Here is a 27,833-nt window from a genome sequence, read left to right as displayed (position 1 = left end):
ACAAGGACTTCAAGCCGGGACCTGATCGGCTTGCACTCTGGGGTCCGAAATTCCCTTTCCAACCCCCTGGGGGTGTGTGGGTGGGTGATCGAAGTCGAGAACACCAGCGACACTTTTTTTTTTAAACAAAACTTTATTGGTAATAGTTTTCAAATATGTTTACAACAGCACACTGTTCAAGAGGAAGTCTCGTCCTTCGCAGCACACAGGTTGAATCGCCCCCGCACCCACCCGGGGCCCCACCCCAGGCCTGAGAACTCCTCCTGGGATGAAGAGAAGTTATGAGAGGGGGAAATATGGGGATGAATAGGGTGGCTCCCCAGCGGCTCCCCACTTTTCTATTACGAGAGAAAAAAGCACAAATGAGACAGTGGGGGAGAGGTGATGGACAGCTGACAGCTAAGCTGGAGGAGGGGCGCCCAGGATGGGGGAGGCGGAAGCTGGTGGGTGAGTAAAACAGGCAGCCCCTCCCCAGCAGCTCTAGCCTTGAACCCCGGGCCATGGCGTTGGGGGACTTGGCCTCTTCTGTTCCCTTTTGCAGGGATGCCCTCCCCATTCAGCTGAGGGAAGACTGGACATTAAAATCTAGCGGAGAATAAAATTAAGGAGTTGGGGGAAACGCTGTTGGGAGGAAAGACTTGGGCTTGGGGCTCCCCCTCTGTCTTTTTGGGGGATGACTCCTCTTTGGCAGGGAGAGGGGCAGCTGCTTTGTCTGGCTCTCAAAGCCCAAGTGTGAAGACAGGTCTATTGGGGAAGAAGAGAGCGGAGGCTTCCTAAAGGGGCCTAGACCCTCGCAGGATTGGCAGAGGATTCCCCGGGGAGGGGCCCAGGGGAGATTAGCAGCGGGGAGGTTCAAACCCCAGCGCCTCCCTTTCCAAAGTCAGTCTGCTTCTCTTTAAAATGGATTTGGGGAATGGGGGGACATGGGAGGGGTGGGAGTACAGGAAGGAGGGAGGCACTGGTGGAACTTAAATAAGATTTTAAATTGTTGTTTTTTAAAAAAAATTCTAGCAAGCAGCCCACTGAACATGTCACTAAAAATCTCTCCTTCCCAGTCAGGATTACTCCGAAAGGAAGGTTGGCGCTTCGTTCATTTGCCCTTAGCAAGTGGGGCCTGTGGTTGGGTGGGATGGGGGTGTGGGTGGGGGATGGAGTTAAGTGTGAGCCCCTCTTTCCACACCCTGTCCCTGGATACACCAGCAAGACCTGGTCTGACTGGAGTTGAGAAACTCGTTTAAAACAGGCAGAAGTAGGCTGGGTGGGGCTGAGGGGCTGGGGGGCTGTGGGGAAGGAGGAAGGGAAAAGTGGGGGAGGGGGCAGGAGGGCAAAGGGGATGAGGGGGAGCAGCTGATATTTCTGTCCCTCTGATTATCTGGGCTTCCTGCTCCCCCTAACCCTGGAGGGTGGGGTGGGGGTGAAATTAGATGCAAGGAACTCTGGGGCCCTCTGGCTGTTCAATCCAACCCTCCCACCCCCCCACCAAAAAAAAAAAAAAAAAAAAGAAAAGAAAATCCATGGGGGCACAGGCACACCCCTAAAACTCAGAAAACTCCTTGCCACACTTCTCATTGATGGAGACCCGGATTTCTTCTTCCTCATAGTCGTCAAAGTTACTCGTATCCCCAGGGCCTTTAAACTTTGGTATGAAGGGAGCTTCCACCTGGAGAGGGATCAAGAATCACCCAGACCTCAGCATTCAACATAATCATTATTACAACAATAAATGCGAATGGCCTAACATTCAAGAGATATTTACTCTGACTCAGGCCTGTGCTTCCCATTAGGTTATGGATTCCTCTTAACAGCCTGAAACTCTTAATGTAGCCAACTCATCAAAGGGGAAATTATTTCCCAGAGAGGCATCTGCTGCACAAGGTCATGGAATGGCCAAATGACCCCAGAATCCCATTTCTAGACCCCACTGCTCTAAGCTCTCTACTCTAGGTTGCTCCTGAACCTGTGTTCTCTTCTCTTTCTCTCTATTGGCTGTCCTCCCTGACTCGCGGCTTGCTCCCAAACCCTCAGCAGCTTAAGGAGGGGAGACCCACCTTCCTCTGGTAGATGGCGATCCAGTCAGTCGTGGCAAACCACTTGTGGTTCTTGATATCATTGACCCCATTCTTGAGGTTCCCAAAGCGCTTGGTAAGATCTACCTGCAGGAGGTTCCGCAGCAGGTCCTTCAAGTCAGAGCTGAAGTGGGAAGGGAACCGCACCTGGAGGAAGGGGTACAAGGACAGGGTGGGAAGCTGGTCTGGAACTTGGGGAGCCCATGAGGCTTCTTTCTCCATCCAGCAGTCCTACTGGGTGGGGGCCTCCAAAGCTGAGTGCCTGCTGGCATCCTGTAAAACAGCTCCTTGAGCCTACACTACAGTTTCCAATTTAGGAAGTGATACTGTGGCCTGAGAATCTGCATTTCTTTAAAAACTTTAAAAATTCAAGAGCTAGTTATTTTAAGTTTTTGTAGAGACAGGGTCTCACTATATGGCCCAGGCTGGTCTAGAACTCTTAGGCTCAACCGATCCTCCTGGTTTGGCCTCCCAAAGTACTGGGATTATAGGCGTGAGCCACCGCACCCAGCAAGAATCTGCATTAAAAAAAAAAAAAAAAAAGTCTCACTCTGTAGCCCAGGCTGGAGTGCAGTGGTGCGATCTGGACTCACTGCAATCTCCGCCTCCTGGGTTCAAGGAATTCTCCTGTCTCAGCCTCCTAAGTAGCTGGGATCAGAGGCTCACGCCACGACACCTGGCTAATTTTTGTATTTTTAGTAGAGACAGGGTTTCACCATATTGGTCAGGCTGGTCTTGAACTCCTGACCTCAGGTGATCCACCTGCGTCGGCCTCCCAAGGTGTTGGGATTACAGCTGTGAGCTACCGTGCCTGGCCCAATAATCTGCATTTCTAACAAATTCCCCAGCAACGGTGATGCTGGAAAGGGGTCCCCTTTAAGAACCATTGCTCTTAAGGCAAGTGCTATGATGATTTCCATTTCAGAGAAGGGGAAACTGAGGCTTGGAAGGGTTAAACAGCTCTTCCAAGGTCACATTGAGGCATGGGATGGGGCAATTCCATCTCAGGTCTACTGGACTCTAGAACTTGTATTCTCAGTTGCTGCTGCTGCCGCTGCTGCTGAAGGGCATCTCTGCTGGGGTTCAGAGACTTCTGAAATATTCATGCTTATGACAAACTTTTTCTCTCCTCTCTTTCTGCATAGCTAAGGCTCTTCTATTCTTTAAAGTGCAGCTCGACTCTTCTTGAAAGTTTTCCCCATACGCTCTGAGCCCATAGCCTTGTATGCAAGTCATCACTGGAGTTATAGTTGCAAGAAACGACTTCTTGTTCCTGCTGTGCCTCTTACACGCTTTGTGACCTTGGCCATGGCCCTTAACCTCTCTGGGCCTGTGCATGCCTCTCAGATGTGGGGCAGATATCCCAGGGCTGCACAAGGGAGATAACACCACTGAGGGTGTGGGGGAACTAGAAAATGCTACAAAGAAGGGAGTCATGTGCATCTTCTCCTATGGGATCTTCTGTGATTTTTTTCTTTCTTTTTTTTTTTTTCCACTCTGGACCATTTTCTTTTTTTTCTTTCTTTTTTTTTTTTTTTTCTGAGATGGAGTCTTGCTCTGTTGCCCAGGCTAGAGTGCAGTGGCACAATCTCAGCTCACTGCAACCTCTGCCTCCTGAGTAGCTGGGATTTACAGGCATATGCCACCACACCCGGCTAATTTTTGTATTTTTAGTAGAGACAGGGTTTCAGCATGTTGGTCAGGCTGGTCTTAAACTCCTGACCTCGTGATCCGCCCGCCTCGGCCTCCCAAAGTGCTGGGATTACAGGCGTGAGCCACCGTGCCCGGCCTACTCTGGGCCATTTTATTGGCAGTTTCTATTCCACCCATGGCAGATGCCTCATCTTTCCTTTTTTTTGAGACGGAGTCTTGTTCTGTCGCCCAGGCTGGAGTGCAATGGCGTGATCTTGGCTCACTGCAACCTCCGTCTCCTGGGTTGAAGCAATTCTTTGGCCTCAGCCTCCCAAGTAGCTGGGATTACAGGTGCCTGCTACCATGCCCAGCTAATTTTTGTATTTTTAGTAGAGATGGGGTTTCACTATGTTGGCCAGGCTGGTCTTGAACTCCGGACCTCGTGATCCACCTGCCTCAGCCTCCCGAAGTGCTGGGATTACAGGCATGAGCCATCGTGCCAGGCCTTCATCTTTCCCTTTTAGTGATGCTATGTGTCCAGCCGGGCACCCCACTTGCCTGAATTTTTTTAAAAGACTGTGTCTGGCTCTGTGACCCAGGCTAGTTTGCAGTGGCACAGTCACAGCTCACTGCAGCCTTGAACTTCTGGGCTCAAGTGATCCTCCTGCCTCAGCTTCCTGATGAGCTGGGAATACAGGGGTGCACCATCACGCCCAGCTAATTTTTAGCTTTTTTTTTTTTTTTTTAAGAGATGGGGTCTGGCTATGTTACCCAGGCTGGTCTGGAACTGCTGGCCTCAAGCCTCCACTTCCCAAGGTGCTGGGATTACAGGCGTGAGCCATTGCACCCAAATGCAAAGTTTCAAAGCCAATCAGTGGCAGAGCTGGGACTGGGGTCCGGACTGGGGCCCAGGCTGAGCCTGAGGACGCTGCCACCACAGTGTCGTGACTCTGGGCCGACCAAAAGCTCCTGTGTAGGAGATGCTGGACCAAGTCGGGGGATGGTCGGGTCTTCCCAGCAAGGTGGTTGAGCTGAGGGCACAGGTGGGGTCCCCAACCTCTCTCCTGCTCTTAGTGCCTACGATGATTACCTACTCACCAAAGTGTGATCTTGGCCAAGACACATCCCTTTTCCCAGCCTGTTTCCTCACCTCTCCTGCAGAGGGTGCCACCATCTCAGGGTGTGACTGATGGGGGGATTCTAGGGCCTGGTGGATGGCAGGCACTTTGCGCCTGTCACAGATGTGAGCTGAGGTGGTTTCAGCACCCCTCATCCGAACCCTCAGAGTTAGGCAAGTCTGGGTTTGGGAGAGGAAGCATGGGCTGTAAACGCTAAGTGAGAGCACTCCTTGGTGAGGCTGCGGACAGCACCTGGGAACAGGAACCAAATACACTGGTTTTTCTGCCTTGGAATTTGCGAAAACTCACACTAACTGGGACAAGGAGTGACGAAGAGGGTTGCCTGGCAGGGCGATTTGTGTTCTGTGGCCAAGAAGTTTCTGTGAGGCTTGGGGTTTTGGAAGCTCTTGGGATTCTGGAACCGCGGGGTTGGGGCTGGACAGTGAGGGGGCCTCAAGGTGTTGGCCTCAGTGTGGCCGGTGCATCCAGCTTCACCACCTGGCCTGACTTAAGGAACTTCTAGATTATTCTGACAACAAGCAGGGCTCCCCAGGGAGTAGGATGAGTGAGCAGGGGAGGGTCTGTTTCTTCCAGGGCTGTGTCCCCGCAGCCGGACCTCACCTTCCCAGAGACGATCTTCTCATAGATCTGGATGGGCTGGTCTGCGAAGAAGGGCGGGTAGCCAGCGGCCATTTCATAGATAAGAACCCCCAGGGCCCACCAGTCCACAGCCTTGTTGTAGCCCTGGAGCAAGATGGGGGGGCACAGGGTGAGGAGGGGGCGAGCAGGAGAGCAGAGCCGGCCTCAGGGGAAGGGGAGGGCTGGGGAGGCGCCTACTTTGCTCAGGATAATCTCAGGGGCCAGATACTCAGGGGTGCCGCACAAGGTCCAAGTGCGGCCCTTCACGCGCTTGGCGAAACCGAAGTCTGTCACCTGTGGGCACAAGAACAGGCAGTTGGCAGGAAGGGAGGGTCCAGGCCACGGCTTCCCCAGGGCTGCCCCTCGCCCGGCCTGGTGGGCACCTGAATGTATCCCTGCTGGTCAATGAGCAGATTCTCCGGCTTCAGGTCCCTGTAGATGAGATCCAGCGAGTGCAGATACTCGAAGGTCAGGACGATCTGGGCCGCGTAGAAACGGGCATGGGGCTCGCTGATGGGGACAGATGGAGAGGTGAATGTCAGTGGCCATGCCCCAAAATGGTCCAGCAGGTGGCCCTGCAGAGCCTTCCCCAGAGGAAGACAACTCCAGTCCAGCTGTCAGAAATGCGAGGCACCTGATTCTTAGATAGCCCGACATGGGAAATAGCCTGTAGGTCCACCCACAGGAGAATGGAATCACAGACTGAGCTATAGTCATATAATGGAATTCCACTCACCACCACCACTGCCAACAGGACAGCCCATGCATCCACTCAACAACGTGGCTGCATTTCAAACTGATTATGTTAAAGCAAAAGAAGACACAAAAGAACATGAATGATTCCATTTATATCATGTCCACGCCCAGACAAAACAAAGGCACGGTGTTTGAAGTCAGAAAGGACAACTGCCTTTGGCGGGGAGGTGACGTGTCAAGAAAGGGATTTGGCCCGGCGCGGTGTCTCATCCCTGTAATCCCAGCATTTTGGAGGGTCGAGGTGGGAGGATCACTTGAGCCCAGGAGTTCGAGACCAGCCTGGGTAACATAGGCAAGATCTCACCTCTGTGTGTATGCAGAGATGTGTGTGTGTGTGTATATATATATTTTTTTTTTTCAGTATTTTTTTTGAGATGGAGTCTTGCTCTGTTGCCCAGGCTGGAGTGCAGTAGCATAATCTTGGCTCACTGCAACCTTCGCCTCCTGGAAACAAGTGATTCTCTTGCCTCAGCCTCCTGAGTAGCTGGGATTACAGGCATGCACCACCACACCTGGCTAATTTTTATATTTTTAGTAGAGACAGGGTTTCACCATGTTGGTCAGGCTGGTCTCGAACTGCTGACCTTGTGATCCGCCCGCCTTGGCCTCCCAAAGTGCTGGGATTACAGGCATGAGCCACTGCACCCGGCCTCCACCTCTGTATATTATTGAAAAAAAAAAAAAAGAAGAAGAAGAAAGGGATTCAAGGGAATTTTCTGGGGTGATAGAAAAGTTCCATATACTGTTTTAGGTGGAGGTTAGGTAACTGTATATAACTGTCAAAATTTGTGGCATGGAGCATTGAAGAACTGTGCATTTTATTGTATGTAAAGTGAATCTATAGTTTTCTATCTAAAATACAACTACAAGGCCAGCATGGTGGCTCATGCCTGTAATCCCAGCACTTTAGAGGCCGAGGGGGACAGATCACCCAAGGTCAGAAGATTGAGACCAGCCTGGCCAACATGGTGAAACCCCATCTCTACTAAAAATACAAAAATTAGCCAGGCAAGGGGGCGTGCGCCTGTAATCCCAGCTACTTGGGAGGCTGAGACAGAAGAATCACTTGAATCCAGGAGGTGAAGGTTGCACGGAGCCGAGATCACGCCACTGCACTCCAGTCTGGGTGACAAGACTGAAACTCCGTCTCAAAAAATAAAAGTACATATGTAAACTTATAAGTTAATAAGACAAATTTTTAAGCTAAAAATTTTTTTTTGTTTGAACAGGGTCTCTGTTACCCATTCTGAAGTGCAGCAGCGTGATCATGGCTCATGCAGACTTTTTTTTTTTTCCTTTTTATTTTTTTGAGATGGAGTCTTGCTCTGTCATCCAGGCTGGAGTGCACTGGCACGATCTTGGCTCACTGCAACCTCTTCCTCCCAGGTTCACTCCATTCTCCTGCCTCAGCCTCCCGAGTAGCTGGGAATACAGGTGCCCACCACCATGCCCTGCTAATTATTTTTTTTTGTATTTTTAGTAGAGATGGGGTTTCACCGTCTTAGCCAGGATGGTCTGGATCTCCTGACCTCGTGATCCGCCTGCCTCAGCCTTCCAAAGTGCTGGGATTACAGGTGTGAGCCACCGCGCCTGGCCGGCTCATGCAGTCTTGACCTCCCAGGCTCAGGTGATCTTCCCACCTCAGCCTCCCCAGTAGCTGGGACTACAGGCATGTGCCACCACACCTAATTTTTTTTTTTTTTTTTTTGAGATGGAGTTTCGTTCTTGTTGCCAAGGCTGGAGTGCAATGGTGCTATCTGGGCTCACTGCAACCTCTACCTCCTGGGTTCAAGCGATTCTCCTGCCTCAGCCTCCTGAGTAGCTGGGATTACAGGCGCCCACCACCACGTCCAGGTAATTTTTGTATTTTTAATAAAGACGGGGTTTCACCATGTTGGTCAGTCTGGTCTCGAACTCTTGACCTCAGGTGATCCACCCGCCTCGGCCTCCCAAAGTGCTGGGATTACAGGCATGAGCCACTGCGCCCAACCTATTTTTTTTTTTTTACTTTTTGTAGAGATGGGTCTTGCTATGTTAGGCTGGTCTCAAATTCCTGGGCTCTAGCAATCTGCCCACCTTGGCCTCCCAAAGTGGGATTATAGGCATGAGCCACAGTACCCAGCCTGTATCTTAAACTTACAAATTTATGTAGTTTTATTTTATGTATAAAAATATATATTAAAATCTACACATATAAAACTATTGATCTATATAAAATGAAATAATAGTATAATTTTTATTTTATTTTATTTTTTGAGATGGAGTCTCGCTCTGTCGCCCAGGCTGGAGTGCAGTGGCGCGATCACTGCAAGCTCCACCTCCCGGGTTCACACCATTCTCCTGCCTCAGCCTCCCAAGGAGCTGGGACTAGAGGCGCCTGCAACCACACCTGGCTAATTTTTTTGTATTTTTTTAGTAGAGACAGGGTTTCACCATGTTAGCCAGGATGGTCTCGATATCCTGACCTCCTGATCCACCGGCCTCAGCCTCCCAAAGTGCTGGGATTACAGGTGTGAGCCACCGTGCCCGGCCAATTTTTTTTTTTTTTAAGAGACAAAACCTCACTATGTAGCCTAGGCTGGTCTCAAATTCTTGAGCTCAAATGATCTTTTCGCTTCAGCCTCAGGAGTAGTGGGATTACAGATGCATGCCACCTTTTGGGGCTCAAAAAATGCACAAAATCAACAACTTCAATTTTTTTTTTTTTTTTTTTTGAGACAGCGTGTCACTGTCTCACCCAGGCTGGAGTGCAGTGGTGTGATCTTAGCTCACTGCAATGTCTGTCTCCTGGGTTCAAGTGATTCTCCTGCCTCAGCTTCCCGAGTAGCTGGGATTACAGGTGCCCGCCACCACGCCCAGCTAAGTTTTGTATTTTTAGTGGAGACGGGATTTTGCCATGTTGGCCAGGCCGGTCTCGAACTCCTGATCTCAGGTGATCTGCCCACCTCGGCCTCCCAAAGTGCCAGTGAGAACCACCGCGCCTGGGACCAACTAAAGTTTGGACACCTAACTTGCCATGTTTGCTCTGTTTTGTTTTGTGGTGGTTGAAACATCACACATTCCTCAGCATAGGGGAAACACAAACCCATAGGATCCTGGGAGACCACCTGCATGTTCAAGCATGCTGGACTCCTCTGCATTCCCCGGGGGGCTTGGTTGTGCACTGCCACCTGTGACAGCCTGATGTGATGGGGGGTGGCCTGCTTACCTGAACCTTCCAATCCGCCGTAGGTGTGAGAACATCTCCCCACCGGGCACGTATTCCATGACCATGTATAAGTTTGAGTTGTCCTGTGGGAAGCAGTGGCTGGTCAAGGGCCCACTCCCTGAGACTTGGACCCTATCTGAAGGCCTTGGGGGCCTCCTGGCTGGTGTTCCAACATTAAATGACAACAGCGATCCTGGCTGTCCATAGGAATCATGTTCTAGGGACCAGAGGCTTTGCTGGCTGAACCCACATGTTGCATTTCATTCTGCCCAGGAAGCAGGGGCGACCCTTATCCTGCTGTTAATGGGTGAAAGTGAGGGCTGGCTCATAGGTATGTCAGGAGCTGGTTAGCCTGCCCTGGCCGGAGGGTGAACTCTGTAGTACCTTGCTCTGGGAGCCTGAGTAAGGCTTTGAGGTCACAGTTTTGTCATCTGTAAAATGGGATCATGATGGGCTGCAAAATTAGTGGGACCCAGAATAAAAAAGGTGGCCCCTGGTTAAAAAGTTATTACGGAGGGCCGGGTGTGGTGGCTCATGCCTGTATAATCCCAGTACTCTGGGAGGCCGAGGTGGGTGGATCATTTGAGCCTAGGAGTTTGAGATCAGCCTGGGCAACACAGTGAGACCCTGTCTCTATAAAAATACAAAAATTAGCTGGGCATCATGGCATGCACCTGTAGTCCCAGCTACTCAGGAGGCTGAGGTGGGAGGATTGCTTGAGCCTGGGAGGCAAAGGTTGTAGTGAGCTGTAATTGCACCACTGTACTCCAGCCTGGGCAACAGAGTGAGACCTTGTCTAAAATAAATAAATTAATTAAATAAATAAATAAAAATAAATGGCTGGGCAGGGTGTCTCACATCTGCAATTCCAGCACTTTGGGAGGTCAAGGCAGGTGGATCACCTGAGGTCGGGAGTTCTAGACCAGTCTGACCAACATGGAGAAACTCCATTTCTACTAAATACAAAATTAGCCAGGTGTGTGGCACATGCCTGTAATCCCAGCTACTTGGGAGGCTGAGGCAGGATAATTGCTTGAATCCGGGAGTCGGAAGTTGTGGTGAGCCGAGATCGCATCATTGCACTCCAGTCTGGGCAACAGGAGCCAAACTCCATGTCAAAAAAAAAAAAAAAAAAAAAGGCTGGGCTGGGCACAGTGGCTCATGCTTGTAATCCCAGCACTTTGGGAGGCCAAGGCAGGCAGATCACTTGAGGTCAGGAGTTCAAGACCAGCCTGGGCAACATGGCAAAATCCTGTCTCTACTAAAAATACAAAAATAAGCTGGGCATGCTGGTGGGCACCTGTAATGCCAGCTACTCAGGAGGCTGAGGCAGGAGAATTGCTTGAACCCAGGAGGCAGAGGTTGTAGTGAGCCAAGATCGCGCCACTGCATTCCAGCCTGAGCCACAGAGTAAGACTCTGTCTCAACAAAAAAAAATTATTACAGATCTCAAGACAGCAGCAGCAGCAGCAGCAAAGCATTAAACCAGGTGTAGGGTCCCTTGGAGCATAGACCCTTGTGCTTCTCTGGGTCGAACGCCCATGAAGCTGGCCCTGAGTGGCCTTTCCTGTTTCTCATGACTACAGCTTTGGATGGCACCCAAAACGGCTCCCAAAGGGTGCTCAAGACGTGCCTGCAACTGTCATGACAACGCCACCAGGTTGGAACTGGTATGATCCCCATTTTACAGATGAGAAAACTGAGGCTCGGGGAGATAAGTCTCTTGCCTGGGGCCACACATCAGGAAGTACTGAGCTGGGAACTGAGCCCCGGCTGCCTGGGACAGCGTTTGTGCTCCCGGGTCACGCTCTTGCCATAAACCAGGTGCTGCTTTTGAGGGATGTTATTGAGGTTGGGTGACTCGCCAAGGGTATCGAGCTACAAATTGGCCGGCCCAGGAACTGAACTTGGGTCTACCAGAGTCCCAGCCTGACTCCTGTCCCCTGGTCTCCCTCCTCCAGGGATCTTGTTCTTCCACAAAAGAGGGCAGCCACTGAGTGTCCTCAGCTCCGACCCCAGCCCTGGGGGCCAGAAGGCTGGGACCCAGTGCAGTGACCTTGCCCCTTGGCCACTGGGACCCCACCTTGAAGGAGAACTCGAGTTTGACGAGGAACGGAAAGTTGACGGCTTGCAGGATGCGCTTTTCATTCAGGGTATGTTCGATCTGTTTCAGCTTCACCACCTGGGAAGGGTGGGAGGGGAGGGCAGAGAGGAGGGGGAGGTGAGAGGGGACTCATTTCCCCTGATGCCTGGAACTAGGGATGCCAGAGCCAGGCTGGTTCCTTCAGCCAGAATCATTTGTGTGCCTGTGGCCTGTCGGGCCCTTGGCTGATGCTGAGGACACAGCGTCAGGGAGGCTAGGGGCTGCTTGTCCTTGCATGGCACAAAGTCCAGGGCAAAGAATACATGGGTTACCCCCAGAGATGTCAGAGCCGTGGTGGAGGGCATCTTGGGGTTGCGGAGAAGCAGCCCCCAAGAAGCCCATGTAAAGTACCTGGCATGGTCTGAGGAAGGGGGAATCAAAGAGGGCTTCCTGGAGGAAGGGGCAGCTGAACTGAAATTGAAAAGACAGGCAGGAGAAGGCCAAGGGGTGGGGGGTTTAGGAACTGCCTTACCCTTGTCTAGAACACTCCACACAGCAACCTGAATCTCAGGCTAACTGCTCCTCAGCCATCAGCTGTCCCCAATAGCAGATGCCATGAGCAGGCACCTAGCACCTAGTCTCTCACTGAATCAGGACAGGAGCCCTAGAAGCCCATGCTGGGAGTATGCCAGTTTGGAAGACCAGACACAGAGAGGGGAGGTGACTTGCCCAAGGTCACACAGCTGGCTGATGTCAGGCTGGTGTGTCACATGTAGTCAGCCTGGTCCCTTGGTCAGCTGTCAACTGCTTTGCTCACACAGCTGTGTCCTCACAGTCTATACCTGCCCTGCCCAGTTCAGTCCCCATTAGCCACAGGGGGATGCTGGGCCCCTGAAATGTGACTAGTTGACTGGGGAGCCAAATTCAAAAATTTTAAGTATCTTAAATATAAATTTAAAAACTGACACCAGTTGGGCATGGTGGCTCACGCCTGTAATCCCAGCACTTTGGGAGGCCCAGGCAGGTGAATCACCAGAGCCCAGGAGTTTGAGACTAGCCTGGGCAATGTAGCGAGACCCCATCTCTACAAACAACAACAACAACAACAACGACAACAACAACAACAACAACACAAAGCAATTAGCTGGGCATGGCACGACTATGGTCCCAGCAGCTTCAGAGGCTGAGGTGGGAGGATCATTTGAGCCCAACTGCACTTCAGCCTGGGCAAGAGAGCAAGACCCTGTCTCAAAAACAAAACAACCAGCCTGGCCAAAATGGTGAAACTCTGTCTCTACTACAAATATTAAAAAATTAGCTGGGCGTGGTGGCGGATGCCTGTAATTCCAGCTACTCAGAAAGCTAAGGCATCGCTTGAACCCGGGAGGCGGAGGTTGTCGTGAGCTGAGATCACACCATTGTACTCCAGCCTGGGCAACAAGAGTGAAACTCCATCTCAAAAACAAAACAAAACAAAACAAAAATTAAACACTTGATGTAGGTACTGGTGACTTTCAGGCATAGTTGGAACAACTTGGGCATGTGAATCTGCTTTTTCTTTTTTCTTTTTTTTTTTGAGATGGAGTCTCGCTCTGTCGCCCAGGCTGGAGTGCAGTGGCGCGATCTCGGCTCACTGCAAACTCCACCACCTGGGTTCACGCCATTCTCCTGCCTTAGCCTCCCAAGTAGCTGGGACTACAGGCGCCCGCCACCACGCCCGGCTACCTTTTTTGTATTTTTAGTAGAGATGGGGTTTCACTGTGTTAGCCAGGATGGTCTCGATCTCCTGACCGCGTGATCTGCCTGCCTCGGCCTCCCAAAGTGCTGGGATTACAGGTGTAAACCACCGCGCCAGGCCTGAATTAGCTTTTACAACTTCCCTCCTTTTTCTCCTCTTTCCAGGAAAAATTTACCCTCAGAGTTGAGACCTGTTGTAAGCATCCAATGGACACTGGATTTTAAAGACACTTCAGTACAGAAAAAAAGGAAATATTTCCGAAGTCATGAAGGACTGGGAAAAAAACAAAAGGAATGTAAAATGTTTCATTAATGATATTTTCACATTGATAATATATGGAAACGGTAATACTGTAGATATACTGGCTTAATTAAAACATATCATTAGGCTGGGCGCGGTGGCTCACATCTGTAATCTCAGCACTTTGGGAGGCCGAGGCGGGCAGACCACCTGAGGTCAGGAGTTTGAGACCAACCTGACCAACATGGTGAAACCCCGTCTCTACTAAAAATACAAAAATTAGCCAGGCATGGTGGCGGCGTCTGCAATCTCAGCTACTTGGGAAGCTGAGGCAGGAGAATCACTTGAACCTGGGAGGTGGAGATTGCAGTGAGCTGAGATCACACCACTGGGCGACAAGAGTGAGACTCTGTCTCAAGAAAAAAAAAAAACAAAAGCCCCAAACATGTCATTAAAATGAATTTCATGAATGTCATCTGCTTCTTTCACTTTCTTTTTTAATTACAATTTTTTTTTTTAATTTTTATTTATTTATTTTTTTGAGACGGAGTCTCGCTCTGTCGCCCAGGCTGAAGTGCAGTGGCCGGATCTCAGCTCACTGCAAGCTCCGCCTCCTGGGTTCACACCATTCTCCTGTCTCAGCCTCCCGAGTAGCTGGGACTACAGGCGCCCACCACCTTGCTTGGCTAGTTTTTTTTTTTTGTATTTTTTAGTAGAGATGGGGTTTCACCGTGTTAGCCAGGATGGTCTCGATCTCCTGACCTCGTGTCCACCCGTCTCGGCCTCCCAAAGTGCTGGGATTACAGGCTTGAGCCACCGTGCCCGGCCACAATTTTTTTTTTTTAAGAGATGAGGTCTGGCTGTGTTGTCCAGGCTGGAGTTGAACTCCTAGGTCCAAGTGATCCTCCTGCCTCAGCCTCTCTGGTAGCTAGGACTATAGGCATGCGCCACCATGCTTGGCTCTTTTTACTGTTTATGATGGAGCAAAGAGAAAATTTAAAATCGATTCTGTGGCTTGGGTTACATTTCTGTTGGTTACATTGCTGCTTTATAGCAGTGCCCGGTATAAAGTTGGATCACAAAAATATTTACGGGAAGAAAGTCCACGTAAACACCGCTTTCCCCAAGAATGCTCCTGGCCTCCTCCCTTTGGACTGGTGTCTGACCCTGTGTCACAGTGCCCGGCTTTGAATGCATGGCCGGCCTGGAGAGGGAGCTTTGGGAAGGCAGCACAGGGCCCTTTCGACCCTTGGAGCTGGCACATTATGGGGGCTCGGGGAATAGTGGGTGAGCCTGGCGTGGAAGCTCATGTCCGTAATCCCTGCGCTTTGGGAGCCTGAAGTAGATCACTTGAGGCCAGGAGTTCAAGACCAGCCTGGGCAACACAGCAAGAGACCCCCTGCCTTAAAAAAAAAAAAAAAAAAAAAATTAGCCAGGCATGGTAGTGTGTGCTTGTAGTCCCAGCTACTCGGGAGGAGCTCAGGAGTTTGAGGCTACAGTGAGCTATGATCACGTCACTGCACTCCTGCTTGGGCAACAGAGCAGGATCCTGTCTCCCCGCAAAAAAGCAAGTGGCCAGGCGCGGTGGCTCACACCTATAATCCCAGCACTTTGGGAGGCTGAGGCAGGTGTATCACCTGAGGTCAGGAATTCGAGACCATCCTGGCCAACATGGTGAAAACTCATCTCTACTAAAATTACAAAAATTAGCTGGGTGTGGTGGCGGGTACCTGTAATCCCAGCTACTCGGGATGCTGAGGCAGGACAATCGCTTGAACCAGGGAGGTGGGGGTTGCAGTGAGCCGAGGTCGCGCCACTATACTCCAGCCTGAGCAACAAAGCAAGACTCTGACTCGAAAAAGCAAAGCAAGTGAGTGAACGGGTGGATAGGGCACTCCAAGGAGTGGGCACAGTCCAGGCAAAGGCGAGGACGGGCCACCTCACCTTCTGTTTGTCGAGGATCTTCATGGCATAGTGGTTCCCGGTCTCCTTGTGTTTCACCAGCATCACCCGCCCGAAGGAGCCCGTGCCGAGGGTCTTGATTCGTTCAAACTGATCCAAGTGGGCTGTGTTCTGTGGGCAGAGGGGTCGGCAGGCTCAGGGTGCATCCTCCCCGCGGCCTGCTGGGCTAAGGTCTGAGGCATCCCCTCTGCCACCGGCAGAGGGGGCCCCGGGGAGCACGTAGGGTCAGCGGGGTTGAGGACGGGGGCGGAAAATCAAGATGGCAGAGGGCGCATTCCTTAAGGCGGGTGGCAGGGGCCAGATCCGGCCCTGGCCTGGGGCCTGGGAGCTGCTGGCAGCTGTGCTAGGGGCAGGGGCGGGCTGTTGGAAGGGGTGGTGGGATGGGGGTGCCTGGCATTGGGCAGTCAGGTGTCTCCACACAGGAGCCCCCATGCGTACCTAGGGAGTGAATGGGGAGGGTCTGAAGCCTTCCACGGGGTTTCTGAAATTCTAGCTGTGTTGCTGGGACGCAGCTGGGGGCTGGGGGTCACCAGCTCACCCCTCCCCGGACTCTGTACCCGGTGGTCTTACCTGAGCGGGACTTTCCCATTTTTTAAGAAAATCTTCTTTGGCTTTGGCTAAGAATTCTTTCACTGAAAGGGAGACAGGGGAGGGTTAGACAGAGACCTCCATTTCACCGGGGCGGGTTCAGGTGATTTCTGGGGAGATACTTGGTAGAAATTGGGGTGCAGTTCCCTCAACCTAGAGCCTGACCTTTTTATGGTGCCTCTGGGGGCCCTGGCCGGGCCGTGGCCTGGGCCTCCCTTGCTACAGAGAGGTGGGATCCAGCTGCTACTCCATCCAAAGTGGGGTACAGAGAGTCTCAGGGGTCACCCCCAGGGGAACGGAGGGAGGCACCCAGGCAGGCCAGCCCACCCCCACTCGCCCCAGTTCTGACCGACATTCCACGGCCAGGGCCGACGCCAGCCGAGGTATTTATAGCCTTGGGATTTGGCTGTTCCTCTGGCCCCTTCTCTGGGGAGGCTGGGCCTGGGATGGAGGCCTCGGGGGCTCGGGTAGCAGGCGCCCTTGGGGGGCTCAGCTGTCACCTTGGCCCCCAGCTGGCCCTGTTCCTCTCGTGTCGATCGCAAGGGCATTGCTCCAGAGCTGGTTCAAGGGAAGTCTCGCCCGATGCCCACTCCTCGGCCCCACGGCATCCCAAGGCGAACATCACCGCCTGGCTAACGTTGAAACTTCCCCGGCAGACCCTGTGCCGGCTGCTGTCTACACTGTCTCATCTGACTCGCTCGGCAACCTGCCTTGTATCCATTGTGTCCGTTTAACAACCCAGAAAACAGGCTTGAAAACAGTCCTTCTTATCTCTGCTGAGACGCAGCCCAGCAAAGTGGCTAAGGGCCAGGACTTGGGGACAAGATCCAGTTCAGAGCCCAGCCTGGTCTCCGATGAACTCTGTGACTTTGGGCAACTGATCTCACCTCTCAAGGCCTCAGTTTTCCTCATCTGTAAAGTGGGGTGGTTTTTTTTGGGTTTTTTTTTTTTTGAGACGGAGTCTCGCTCTGTCGCCCAGGCTGGAGTGCAGTGGCGCGATCTGGGCTCACTGCAAGCTCCGCCTCCTGGGTTCCTGCCATTCTCCTGCCTCAGCCTCCCAAGTAGCTGAGACTACAGGTGCCCGCCACCTCAACCGGCTAGTTTATTTTTTTGTATTTTTTTAAGTAGAGACGGGGTTTCACCGTGTTAGCCAGGATGGTCTCAATCTCCTGACCTCATGATCCGCCCGTCTCGGCCTCCCAAAGTGCTGGGATTACAGGCTTGAGCCACCGCGCCCGGCCTGTGGGGTGGTTTTAAGGAATGAATGAGTTCATCTTGGCAAAGGGAGTTGAACAGTGGCCCATGTGATGTTAGTGCCAGATAAATGTCAGCTACTATTATTTTTTATTTATTTTTAAAATTATTATTATTATTATTATTATTGAGATGGAGTCCCACTCTATTGCCAGGCTGGAGTGCGGTGGCACGATCTCAGATCACTGCAACCTCCACCTCCCAGGTTCAGATGATTCTCCTGCCTCAGCCTCCTGAGTAGCTGGGATTACAGGCACCTGCTACCACGCCCAGCTAATTTTGGTATTTTTAGTAGAGACGGGTTTCACCATGTTGGCCAGGCTGGTCTTGAACTCCTGACCTCAGGTGACCTGCCTGCCTTGGCCTCCCAAAGTGCTGGGATTACAGGCATGAGTCACTGCACCCAGCCTATTATTTTTTAAATTGAGGTATAAAATATGGGGAGAAGGCCGAGGTGGGCGGATCACGAGGTCAGGAGATCGAGACCATCCTGGCTAACATGATGAAATCCCATCTCTACTAAAAATATTAGCCAGGTGTGGTGGCGGATGCCTGTAGTCCCAGCTACTCGGGAGGCTGAGGCAGGAGAATGGCGTGAACCCGGGAGGCGGAGCTTGCAGTGAACCGAGATCGCACCACTGCACTCCAGCCTGGGAGACAGAGCTAGACTCTGTCTCAAGAAAAAAAAAAAAAAAAAAAAAAAAAAAACATATGGGGAGAGAGGCTGGGTGCAGTGGCTGACGACTATAATTCCAGCACTCTGGGAGGCTGAGGTGGGCGGATCACGAGGTCAGGAGTTCGAGACCAGCCTGGCCAACATGGCGAAACCCCATCTCTACTAAAAATAAAAAAATTAGGCCGGGCACGGTGGCTCACGCCTGTAATCCCAGAACTTTGGGAGGCCGAGGCAGGTGGATCACTTGAGGTCAGGAGTTCAAGACCAGCCTGGCCAACATGGTGAAACCCTGTTTCTACTAAAAGTACAAAAAAATTAGCCAAGCATGGTGGCTGCAGAATCGCTTAGACCCGGGAGGCAGAGGTTGCAGTGAGCTGAGATCATGCCATTGCACTGCAGCCTAGGCAAGACTAGAGCGAGACTCTGTCTCCAAAACAAAACAAAACAAAACAAAAAAATTAGCCGGGTATGGTGGTGTGTGCCTATAATCCTAGCTACTTGGGAGGCTGAGGCAGGAGAATTGCTTGAACCTGGGAGGCAGAGGTTACAGTGAACCGAGATCATACCACTGCACTCCAGCCTGGGTGACAGAGCAAGACTCTGTCTAAGAAAAAAAAAAAAGAAAAGAAAAAATAAAATAAAATATGGGGAGAGACTGGCCATGGTGGCTCACGTCTATAATCCCAGCGCTTTGGGAGGCTGAGGTGGGCAGATCACTTGAGGTCAGGAGTTTGAAACCAGCCTGGCCAACATGGTGAAATCCTGTCTTTACTAAAAATACAAAACTTAGCTGGGCATGGTGGTGCATGCCTGTAATCCCAGCTATTTGGGAGGCTGGGGCAGGAAAATCTCTTTAACCTGGGAGGCAGAGGTTACAGTGAGCCGAGATCGCACCAGTGCACTCCAGCCTAGGCGACAGAGTGAGACTCTGTCTCAAAAAACAAAACAAAACAAAACAAAAAAAACAGGGAGAGCTGGGAATGGTGGCTCACACTTGTAATCCCAGTGCTTTGGAAGGCCGAGGTTGGAGGATCGCTTGAGGCCTGGAATTAGAGACCAGCCTGGCCAACATAGCAAGACCTCATCTCTACAAAAAGTAAAACAATTAAAAAATTAGCTGAGCATAGTAGCAGTCCATGCCCGCAGTTCCAGCTACGCAGGAGGCTGAGGCAGGAGGATCTCTTAAAACCCAGGAGATTGAGGTTGCAGTGAGCTGTGATTGCACCACTACACTCCAGCCTGAGCAAGAGTGAGACTCTGTCTCAAAAAAATAATAATACTCTGGGAGGCCGAGTTGGGGGGATTGCTTGAATGCAGGAGTTCAAGACCAGCCTGGACAACATCAAAACCCTCTACAGAAAATAAAAACATTAGCCAGGTGTGGTGTTGTGCACCTGTAGTCCCAGCTACTCAGGAGGCGGAGGTGGGAGGATTGTTCAAGCCCGGGAGGTAGAGGCTGCAGTGAGCCATGATTGAACCACTGCACTCCAGGCTGGGTGACAGAGTGAGGCCCTGTCTCAAAACAAGAAAAGTAATCATAAAAAAACCTCAAAAACAAATATAGGGGCATTGAGGGTTCAAATTTTTTTTTTTTTTTGAGATGGAGTCTCGCTCTGTCTCCCAGGCTGGAGTGCAGTGGCGCGATCTCTGCTCACTGCAAGCTCCGTCGCCTCCCAGGTTCACGCCATTCTCCTGCCTCAGCCTCCCGAGAAGCTGGGACTACAGGCCCCCGCCACCATGCCCGACTAATTTTTTTTGTATTTTTAGTAGAGACGGGGTTTCACCGTGTTCACCAGGATGGTCACGATCTCCTGACCTCGTGATCTGCCCACCTCGGCCTCCCAAAGTGCTGGGATTACAGGCGTGAGCCACCGCGCCCGGTCGAGCGCTCAAATCTTAAATGCACAGCTTGACAGATTCTTGCATTACGGACTTGTCCTTTAACCACCACCTAGGGCTACAAGGGACCAGCCCCTCGCTGAGTGTTTTCTATGCTTCGTTCTCACCCTCTGGGGTGGGAGCTGCTGTTATTCCCACTGTACAGATGAGAAGACTGATCAGGTCTGAGGTCACTGACCCGCCCCCACTTCCCATGAGATTAACTACTTCACTGCCGACTCAGCCATTGGTTTCAGCGCTGAGTCCAGGGCACCAGGGTGGCCAGTGTGGACAGAGCTGCCTTCAACCCCCTGATGTTCCTGAGTTTGCTACCACCCTGAGGGGCCCTGTACACTTGCCCTTTGGCATTGCTGGTTGTCTGCCTGCCAGGAATTCCACAAGGCCTTTGGGGGGAGCCACCCCCCCTACCTGTCCCCAAAGCTCTCCCTCAGCATTCAGAGAGAAGAGCCCTCATGGGGCTAGAAAGTGGTAGATGGTGGCTGGGTGTGGTGGCTCACGCCTGTAATCCCAGCACTTTGGGAGGCCGAGACAGGCAGATCACCTGAGGTCGGGAGTTTGAGACCAGCTCGACCAACATGGAGAAATCTTGTCTCTACTAAAAATACAAAATTAGCTGGGTGTGGTGGCACATGCCTGTAATCCCAGCTGCTCGGGAGGCTGAGGCAGGAGAATTGCTTGAACTTGGGAGGCAGAGGTTGCGGTGAGCCGGGATCGCGCCATTGCACTCCAGCCTGGACAACAAGAGCGAAACGCTGTCTCAAAAAAAAAAAAAAAAAAAAGAAAGTGCTAGATGGGGGATAGAGAGAGACCGTGGCCAAGAAGGCCCCACAAAGAATGACCCCGCCAAGAGGAGACAGGCAATGAGTGGCCAGGAGTCCTAGATGGGTGCCTGGCTGGGCCACCAACTAGCGCAGGGGCCTGAGCCTGGGGGCTGCACCAAATCCAACGCTTTCACTAGCAGAACCTTTGTTTGTGTGTTTTGTTTTGTTTTGAGATGGGGTCTTGCTATGTTGCCCAGGCTGGTCTCTAACTTCTGGCCTCAATGGATTCCTCCACCTTAGCCTCCCAAAGTGCTGGGATTACAGGCGTGAGCCACTGTGCCTGGCTTCACTGCTAGAACCTTTGTGACCAAAAACATCTTCCTTGGAAACCTCCAAATAATCCACACAGAACTCAGCAGTGGATGGGGAGGGTGGAGGGTGCCCTCTTGGGATTCTACCTTCACCCACACAAGAAGGCAGAGAGGTGCCGGGCTTCAAGGGAATCCGAAAGGTCTGGTCGGTTTTCCCTTTGCTCTTAGCAAAAGGGAAAGAATTGCTGAATCCTGCACCTCCCTGACTCGCTGAGCTCCCAGCCTCTGGCTGTCCGCTGGTGCCCCATGGAGCAGTTCCACAGGGTGCCCTGCTGTTAGCATGGCCCTTCTCTGGCCTCTCAAAGGACCAGAGAGCCCAGGCTCTGGTGCCACTAGCCTTGTGAGCTTGTCAGATTTGGGGACGGGGCATGGGGGAGGCCAGTGCCAGGAGGAGCAGGCAGAGAGAGGGATGATGGGGGGAGGGGCAGGTAACCTCACTCAAGAGGCCCCACACTCACCTCTGCTTCCTGTCTCTTCCAGCAGAGGGTGGAATAAAGGGTGGGTGGGATGGGGTGATCTGGGGGCCTTCTGTCCCCTGGCCAGGGAGGCTCAGGGTGCTGGCTGTCGCTCAGGCCCCCAGAAGGTGTGGTGCAGGTAGCCCAGGAAACGTACAGCCAGGTGGGCCCAGAGGAACAGCTGCAGCCACAGCTGGAAGGTGGTCTCCGAGTCCCCACCCTGGCTGCTGCCTGATCCCAGATCCATCCCCGGCCCCCCTGGGCTCTCCCTGGAATCTTCCTTTTGCTGAGAAACCAGGAAAACGCAGAGCCTCTAAGTCAGCTTCCTTGGGAAGGCCTCAGGGGACCAGGGAGGAGGAGCTGGTTGCCACAGAAGCTTTTAAAGGTACCTGCTCCAAGCTGGCCAAGGTTTGCAGAGGGCTTCCTTGGCAGGAGGCGATGGGAAGATTCTCCCGAGGGTGTCCCTCTGGCTGGCCTGTGTGCCCCAGGGCGGGGCCATAAAGCTAACTTCCCTTTCCAGGGACTTCACTGCTCCCGGGACGCCAGGCCCTGCCTTCCTCAGTGGGCACTGGACTATGCAGAGGACAGTGCCCGGTGTGCCCACAGCAGTGCCCACTGGGCAGAGGGGAAAGAGTTAAGGTTCAGGATCAGGCAACAGCCAGAGACTCCCTGGGGGCTAAAGAGGCCCCAGAGCTCTCTTAATTCGCTGAAAGAACAGCTGGAGAGAAAGGCTTGGGGCAGGGGGTGACAAGAGCCACCCTGCCTCCTCCCCTGAACTCTCTTTCAGTGTGGAACCCCCAAATCCTGCTATCCCGAGAGAGAAAATGGGTACATCTGGCTCTTTGCTTTGCTCCTATGCGTGGGTGGAGAGGGGAACGGCATCCTGGGATGTCCTTGGCCTCTGTCAAACCTTGCCCTGTGCTTGGCTCTACTCTCGGCCATGAAAGTCCAAACCGGAAACGAGCGGCTAAACCCAAGGGTGGGGGAGGGGGAGGCAGCCTTGACCATCTTCCTCCTTCTTCCCAGATCCCAAAAGAAGCGGAGAGTCTCAAGCCTGTAATCCCAGCACTTTGGGAGGCCGAGACGGGCGGATCACGAGGTCAGGAGATCGAGACCATCCTGGTTAACACGGTGAAACCCCGTCTCTACTAAAAAATACAAAAAAAAAAAAAAAAAAAAAAAAACTAGCCGGGCGAGGTGGCGGGCGCCTGTAGTCCCAGCTACTCAGGAGGCTGAGACAGGAGAATGGCCCGAACCCGGGAGGCGGAGCTTGCAGTGAGCTGAGATCCGGCCACTGCACTCCAGCCTGGGCGACAGAGCGAGACTCCGTCTCAAAAAAAAAAAAAAAAAAAAAAAAAAAAAAGAAGCGGAGAGTCAGTGGCAGCCTCTTTGAGAGTGCCCAGCACCCTGGACCCCTGCTAGCTAGCAACAGGAAGTGGCAGAGGATGGTAACCCAGCCAGCTGCTGGCCTATACAGCCTGCCGCCCTGCCCACATCTCCCACACGGGGGGTGCCAGCTCCCACTGTGGTCCAGATTCCATTTGGGCTCATAGAGAAAACTCCTTGACACCCTTGGAAAAGCCAGGGCCACAGCAGAAGGCAGAAATCTAGAAACTCGCCCTGGGAATGGGGAATTGCAACAGCAGAATATCAATTTGGGCAAGGGGCTCGAGGGTCTTCCTCGGAAGGGGCCCAGCCTCAGAACCCCCTTCCTCCAGACAACAATCTCAGACCCTCTGCCCTTTTGAAATCTGGCTGTCCTGGGAATTCTGGGGCAGGAATGCCCAGCCTGGGCTGGGACCCCTACTCGAGGCTGGCTGATTCCTCCAGTGGAGCCTGGATTCCCTCCTCTGGGCTTACCATGCCACAACTCTGAGCTGGACCCCAACACTGGGATGGCTCATCCCACAGACTGAGCTGAACCCCAACACTGGGATGCACCTCTCCACCACCCTTGTCTGAGCTGGCCCCCCTGCTGGGTGGACCATCCTCCCTTGTCTCAACTGGGCCACCGATCCCCTCTGTTCTTCCCCAGTCCGCACAGCCTGGGGCTATACAGGAGGCGTTTCCAGGGCCAGCCAGGGGTTCACATCCTCCTCCTCTTCGCCTGTGCCCCAGACCCCTCTGCAGCCCCTCCCTGACTTGAGGGGCAGCGTGTGCCTGGGAAGTTGCTATAGTAACAGGGCTCAGCCTCACCATCGCTGGAGTTGGAAGCCATCACTCAGTCCTGTTCTCAGGGCACCGGGACTACGGTGGCTGGGAAGGCTCATGAGACCTACCGTGTCTGCCGGGCTGTCCATCCCCAGAACCCTCCCTGCAGGGGGAGCTAGGGAGACGTGGGGTGGGATCAGGAAGAGAAACCCAACCCAGAGGCCACTAGGGTGCAGAGGAGGGACAGATAGGACCCTCCAAGTTTCTGTAGACGTGGTTGCGCTAAGGGGAGCGCTACCTTGACAAGACCCTCTTGGGCACCCATACAACTGCCAAGGCACAGAAGGTGTTTGGCCGTCTTAGGCATCCATAGGATGTTGCATGGCACTAGTTCTTCCCATCTAGGGTCTTCTTGGGGGGTGCTTTTCTCTCTTTGCCGGGATCTGCTTGTGTCCCGGGGATGGGGGGGGGGCTCCCTTTTACCAGCTCTGCCTCTTCCCCTATGGGCCAGCTCCCAGGGGTATCTTCAGTCAGTGCCAGCCACGACCTGAGCCCCACTTGGCTGTCTGACCTGGGCGCCTGCCCTCTGGGGCCGCTGCTCCCTCTCCATTCTTCGAACCTGGCCAGCATCTGGGACTTAGTCTTTTTTCTCGGCCCTCTCAGCTCTCCCAATGGCTTTGCCATCTTTGGGTGTAGATTCTCCCCATTCCACTCCAGGGCTCATTCTGGATCCCTGGCCTCTTGGGAGGAGGCGGAGTCTGTCCTGCCCTGGCAGAGATGGTACCACAGGGGACTGCAGGATGCTTAACTGGTGCCTCCCAAGGCTTGGGCATTTTCCTGACCCCAGTCGGGCCGGCGTCTGGCAGATGAAATCCAGGTGCCCCCTGCAGGCTGGCCTGGCTACTGCCCCCGCCCCTGCCCCACCCTTGTAAGAAGGCAAATTTTGTCTAACTCTATCCTCTCAGAATCAGAGCGCCTCAAAGCAAAGAGGGACTTCCTTCCTCATCTTATTTCCTTCTCTGGAAGCCTCTGGGAGGAAGTACAGCTTCGGGCGTTTCTCAAAGTGTGACATGGTCCCATTGGCAGAACATGACATGATTTTCGGGATGTTTCATTTATCTAGTTACACTGTATTTAATGTGTATCAGAGAAAATATAACTGGCATAGCAATCCCATGATTTCATTTATATTATTGTTTAGAATGAGCTCCAAGTTTACATCTGAACAGAAGTGAGTAAAATTTTTATTATTTTAAATTAAGAAAATATGATAGAGTAAAAATCTGGGAGGCTGCTGAAAAATGTCAGAGTCGGGAAATTCTGGGGTCCAAGAAGTTTGCTGGTAGGTGGATCTGGATGTGAATCCTGCCTCTGTGACATCATCTATGTCATGGCTGTCATTTCTGCCAGAGGGCTCCTTTGGAAAATTTGGATAACAGCCCGTTATGAAAGTCACTAGAGTAGATATATCTATCTGCCTGGCCATTTAGCCTGTGGCACAGCCTAGATGCCCAACAAATAGTAGCTCTATTTTACCGTGATCATTCATTCCTGGGTGTCTGACCTGTGCTCTGAGAGAATCAGTGGTTCCTTCCAGAGCCTCTGATCTTTTTCTTAGGATCCTTTTTCTTGTGCAGCTTTCCACCCGCCACCACATGTGTCTGATAGCCTTGAAGGTTTTCCAGGACTGTCATCTCCCCAACTTTCAACTGAGCCACCGTAATACATAGCTGCCTGCCTCCACCTTCCACCTCCCAGCTGGCCTCACCTGCTGGGGGCCTGACTCCTCCCCCTCTGCCAAGTCCCCTCCAAGCTCATGCCCAGACCTTTTTTGGACACTACCCACCTGCTCCTCTGTCATCAAGCACTCAGCTACAGGCACTTCCCTCCCCGGCCCCCGCCCATTGGTGACATGTCAGGCCTCTTCATGATTGCTCTGTAACTCTGAGTTCTGCTATCTGAATCCGTATAGGAATAAAGTTCCCTGGCTTTCATACCTTTCTGGGAGGGGGTAGTCAGGGAACTCAGATGCTGGGGTTTGAGACCAAAAACTGGCCTTCCTTTTCGACTAATAGTTATGACTATTTCTGGGTAAGTGGACAGGGGATCCCAGCCGCCTTCCAGCTTTCAGACTGACGTGACAACAATTTAAGAGCTATAAGAATTGGGAATGGGGTTCAAGACCATTTCTGATGGTATTTCCAGATAGAGAATCTCTTTCTCTGGCTGGCTGGAAAAGGCCAACATAATTTGGGGGCAAGTGGGTGAAAAAGGTCTCTCTCTGGCTGAGCCCTGGGAATGATCAGAATCACTAGACATCAAAGCAAATCACTAGACATCACCCATTACTCTCTTTGACTGCCTCCCCCTCCCCAGTGCTCTTTCTGACCATCCCAATTAAAACCGAATGAACCTCGCTAAACGCAGACACTTTTCATCCCAAACCAGGAGCGGTGGAAGAAGCCCCAGGCACTGGGTGAATGACGGAGCCTCAGTTGTGAAACGACCATTTATTGAGGGGCCCTCCATGGAGCCTAGAGCTCACTGCAAGGCAGGAAATGCGAGGGGGCTCTGCCACCACCCCCCTACCCCAACGCAGGAAAGAGGACGCAATGAATCCCAACAAGAACAGCTCAAACTTGGCTTTGGAAGCACTGAAGCAGTTCTCTACGTTCATAAACAGTCTGCTACCCCAGCCAGGGACAGACGCTTGCTTGGAGGACGGAGCCCAAGCAGAGAAGCAGAATGACACAGTGACAGGATGAGAGAGGCAGAGGGACCCAGAAAGATCCTGTCCCCCATGCCAAGTGACACAGAAGAAAAAAACAATGCTGGAGGTGGCTCTGGGAAATGCTCAGGGGGTAGGATGGGTTTGGAAGCGGGGGCTGTGCTAAGGTGAAGAGGGGAAGGGCAGGAGAAAGATGGCGGGGGCTGGAGGGGGGAGGGGTGTGGTCACCAAGTGGCCAAGGTCCCTGCGCGGTAGAGGCAGACAGACCCCATCGCATTCCCAAACTGGCAGAAACATGGGTCGGGGTCAGGCAGAGGATCCCATAGGCGACAGAAGTGAGTGAGGAAGTGGGGGGATTAGAATCTGGGGAGAGGGGCCAGGAAAGGAGGGGGTAGGCTGGTGACAGGGCCCCATGTGGGGCCCCAGCGGTCATACGTGCCATGGTTGGCAGTGACAGCTGGGGGGGAGCACGGTCTTTGCAGTGTGGGGCGGCCCTAGGGGAAGGGGACCCCTACAGGGGGTACTCTGCGGGCCCGCGGGCCCCAGCCTTGGACAGGCCGGGGCAAGGGGCGCTGGGGGGTAGGCAGAGAGGAATGGGGGGGCCCCGTAGGGGGAGGGGCCAGGCGATGATGGACAAGGCCAGGACTGGCAGCGCAGGGCCGGGATCGGGGTCACGGCCGGGGCACTCACCGCTCTCCTGCTCGCTGCCCTTCTTGGCGGCGGCGGCGTTGCCCATCGCGGCGGCGGCGGCCGGGGCCGGTCCGGGAGCTGCGGCGCGGCGGGTGCTGGCGGCGGCCGGCGGCCCCGGAGCGCGCTGGGCGGCGGCGGCGGCGGCCCTCGGGCTGGCTGCGCTAGCTGCGGCGCCGCGACCCCCGCCCAGCCCCTGCTTCCCGCGTCTCTCCGCGCCCGCCCGCCCGGGAACCTCAGCCCAAGATCTCTGCTGCTGTCCGTGACGCCCCCGCAGCCCGCCGCTCATTGGCCTAGGCCGCCCTGACTGACGGCTCCGCGCCGCCGCCCATTGGCCCTCCCGCGACCTTCTCTCGCCGCTATAGGCTCTCAATCTCGTGACGTCACCGCGGACTCTCGGCCATTCACGCGCTCGTGAGGCCGCAGCTGGGCGGGCAGACGCGTCCGATTGGCCGAGGCGCTGGACTGGGCCCGGGGTCCGCCCCGCGAGGCCGCCGATTGGCGGAGGTGCCCTGTTCGACAAGCCCCCAGCAGAACGCTCAGTGTCAATCCGGGGGTGAGAGGGCGGGGCAGAGGCGCAGTCTGCGGGCCCGGGCCGGCGGGGCGGGGCGGCGGAGGCTGGCGGGCGGCCGCGCAGCACTCCGAGGCTCAGGAGGCGGCCCCGGCGGGCACCCGGCCGGCCCCGCGCGCGCCGCAGTCCCCCGCCCCCGCTCAGTGCGGCAGCGGCTGTCGGCCAGCCGGGGTTGGCGCCGCGGCCTGCCCGGCGCAGCCGCTGACCACCTGCCAGCGGGGGAGGGGCGCGACCGGCGCGCGGGTCAGAG

The 27,833-nt window shown here is 53.5% G+C and overlaps 1 protein-coding gene across 2 annotated transcripts; it reads right to left on the bottom strand.

The window, feature by feature from the left end:
* Positions 1–113: 113 nt before the first annotated feature.
* PRKACA (protein kinase cAMP-activated catalytic subunit alpha) lies at positions 114–27,276 on the bottom strand. Of its 2 annotated transcripts, none has more exons than XM_050769955.1 (10): positions 27,016–27,276; positions 16,013–16,074; positions 15,425–15,553; positions 11,503–11,601; positions 9,420–9,502; positions 5,839–5,965; positions 5,654–5,749; positions 5,438–5,560; positions 2,049–2,213; positions 114–1,660 (listed from the first exon to the last, which is right to left on the bottom strand). In XM_050769955.1, exons 1-10 carry the CDS (start codon positions 27,059–27,061, stop codon positions 1,535–1,537), a joined length of 1,056 nt encoding a protein of 351 aa, XP_050625912.1. In that variant the 5' UTR covers positions 27,062–27,276; the 3' UTR covers positions 114–1,534. The 2 variants fall into 2 exon arrangements, with proteins under 2 accessions (XP_050625912.1, XP_050625913.1); XM_050769956.1 differs by lacking the exon at positions 27,016–27,276 and adding an exon at positions 23,643–24,333.
* Positions 27,277–27,833: the final 557 nt, after the last annotated feature.

The sequence above is a fragment of the Macaca thibetana genome, chromosome 19 (assembly GCF_024542745.1).
Source record: "Macaca thibetana thibetana isolate TM-01 chromosome 19, ASM2454274v1, whole genome shotgun sequence".
Classification (NCBI taxonomy): domain Eukaryota; kingdom Metazoa; phylum Chordata; class Mammalia; order Primates; family Cercopithecidae; genus Macaca; species Macaca thibetana.
The sequence above is the reverse complement of the archived record's forward strand: the minus strand, read 5'-3'. Positions and strand labels throughout refer to the sequence as shown.

Coding starts and splice junctions, on each gene's coding strand:
- PRKACA (XM_050769955.1), bottom strand. CDS start 27,061: ATGGGCAACGCCGCCGCCGCCAAGAAGGGCAGCGAGCAGGAGAGCG. Junction 9,503..11,502: donor AACTCGAGTTCTCCTTCAAG/GTGGGGTCCCAG, acceptor TGCTTCCCACAG/GACAACTCAAACTTATACAT. Junction 5,561..5,653: donor CTGAGATTATCCTGAGCAAA/GTAGGCGCCTCC, acceptor ATCTTGCTCCAG/GGCTACAACAAGGCTGTGGA.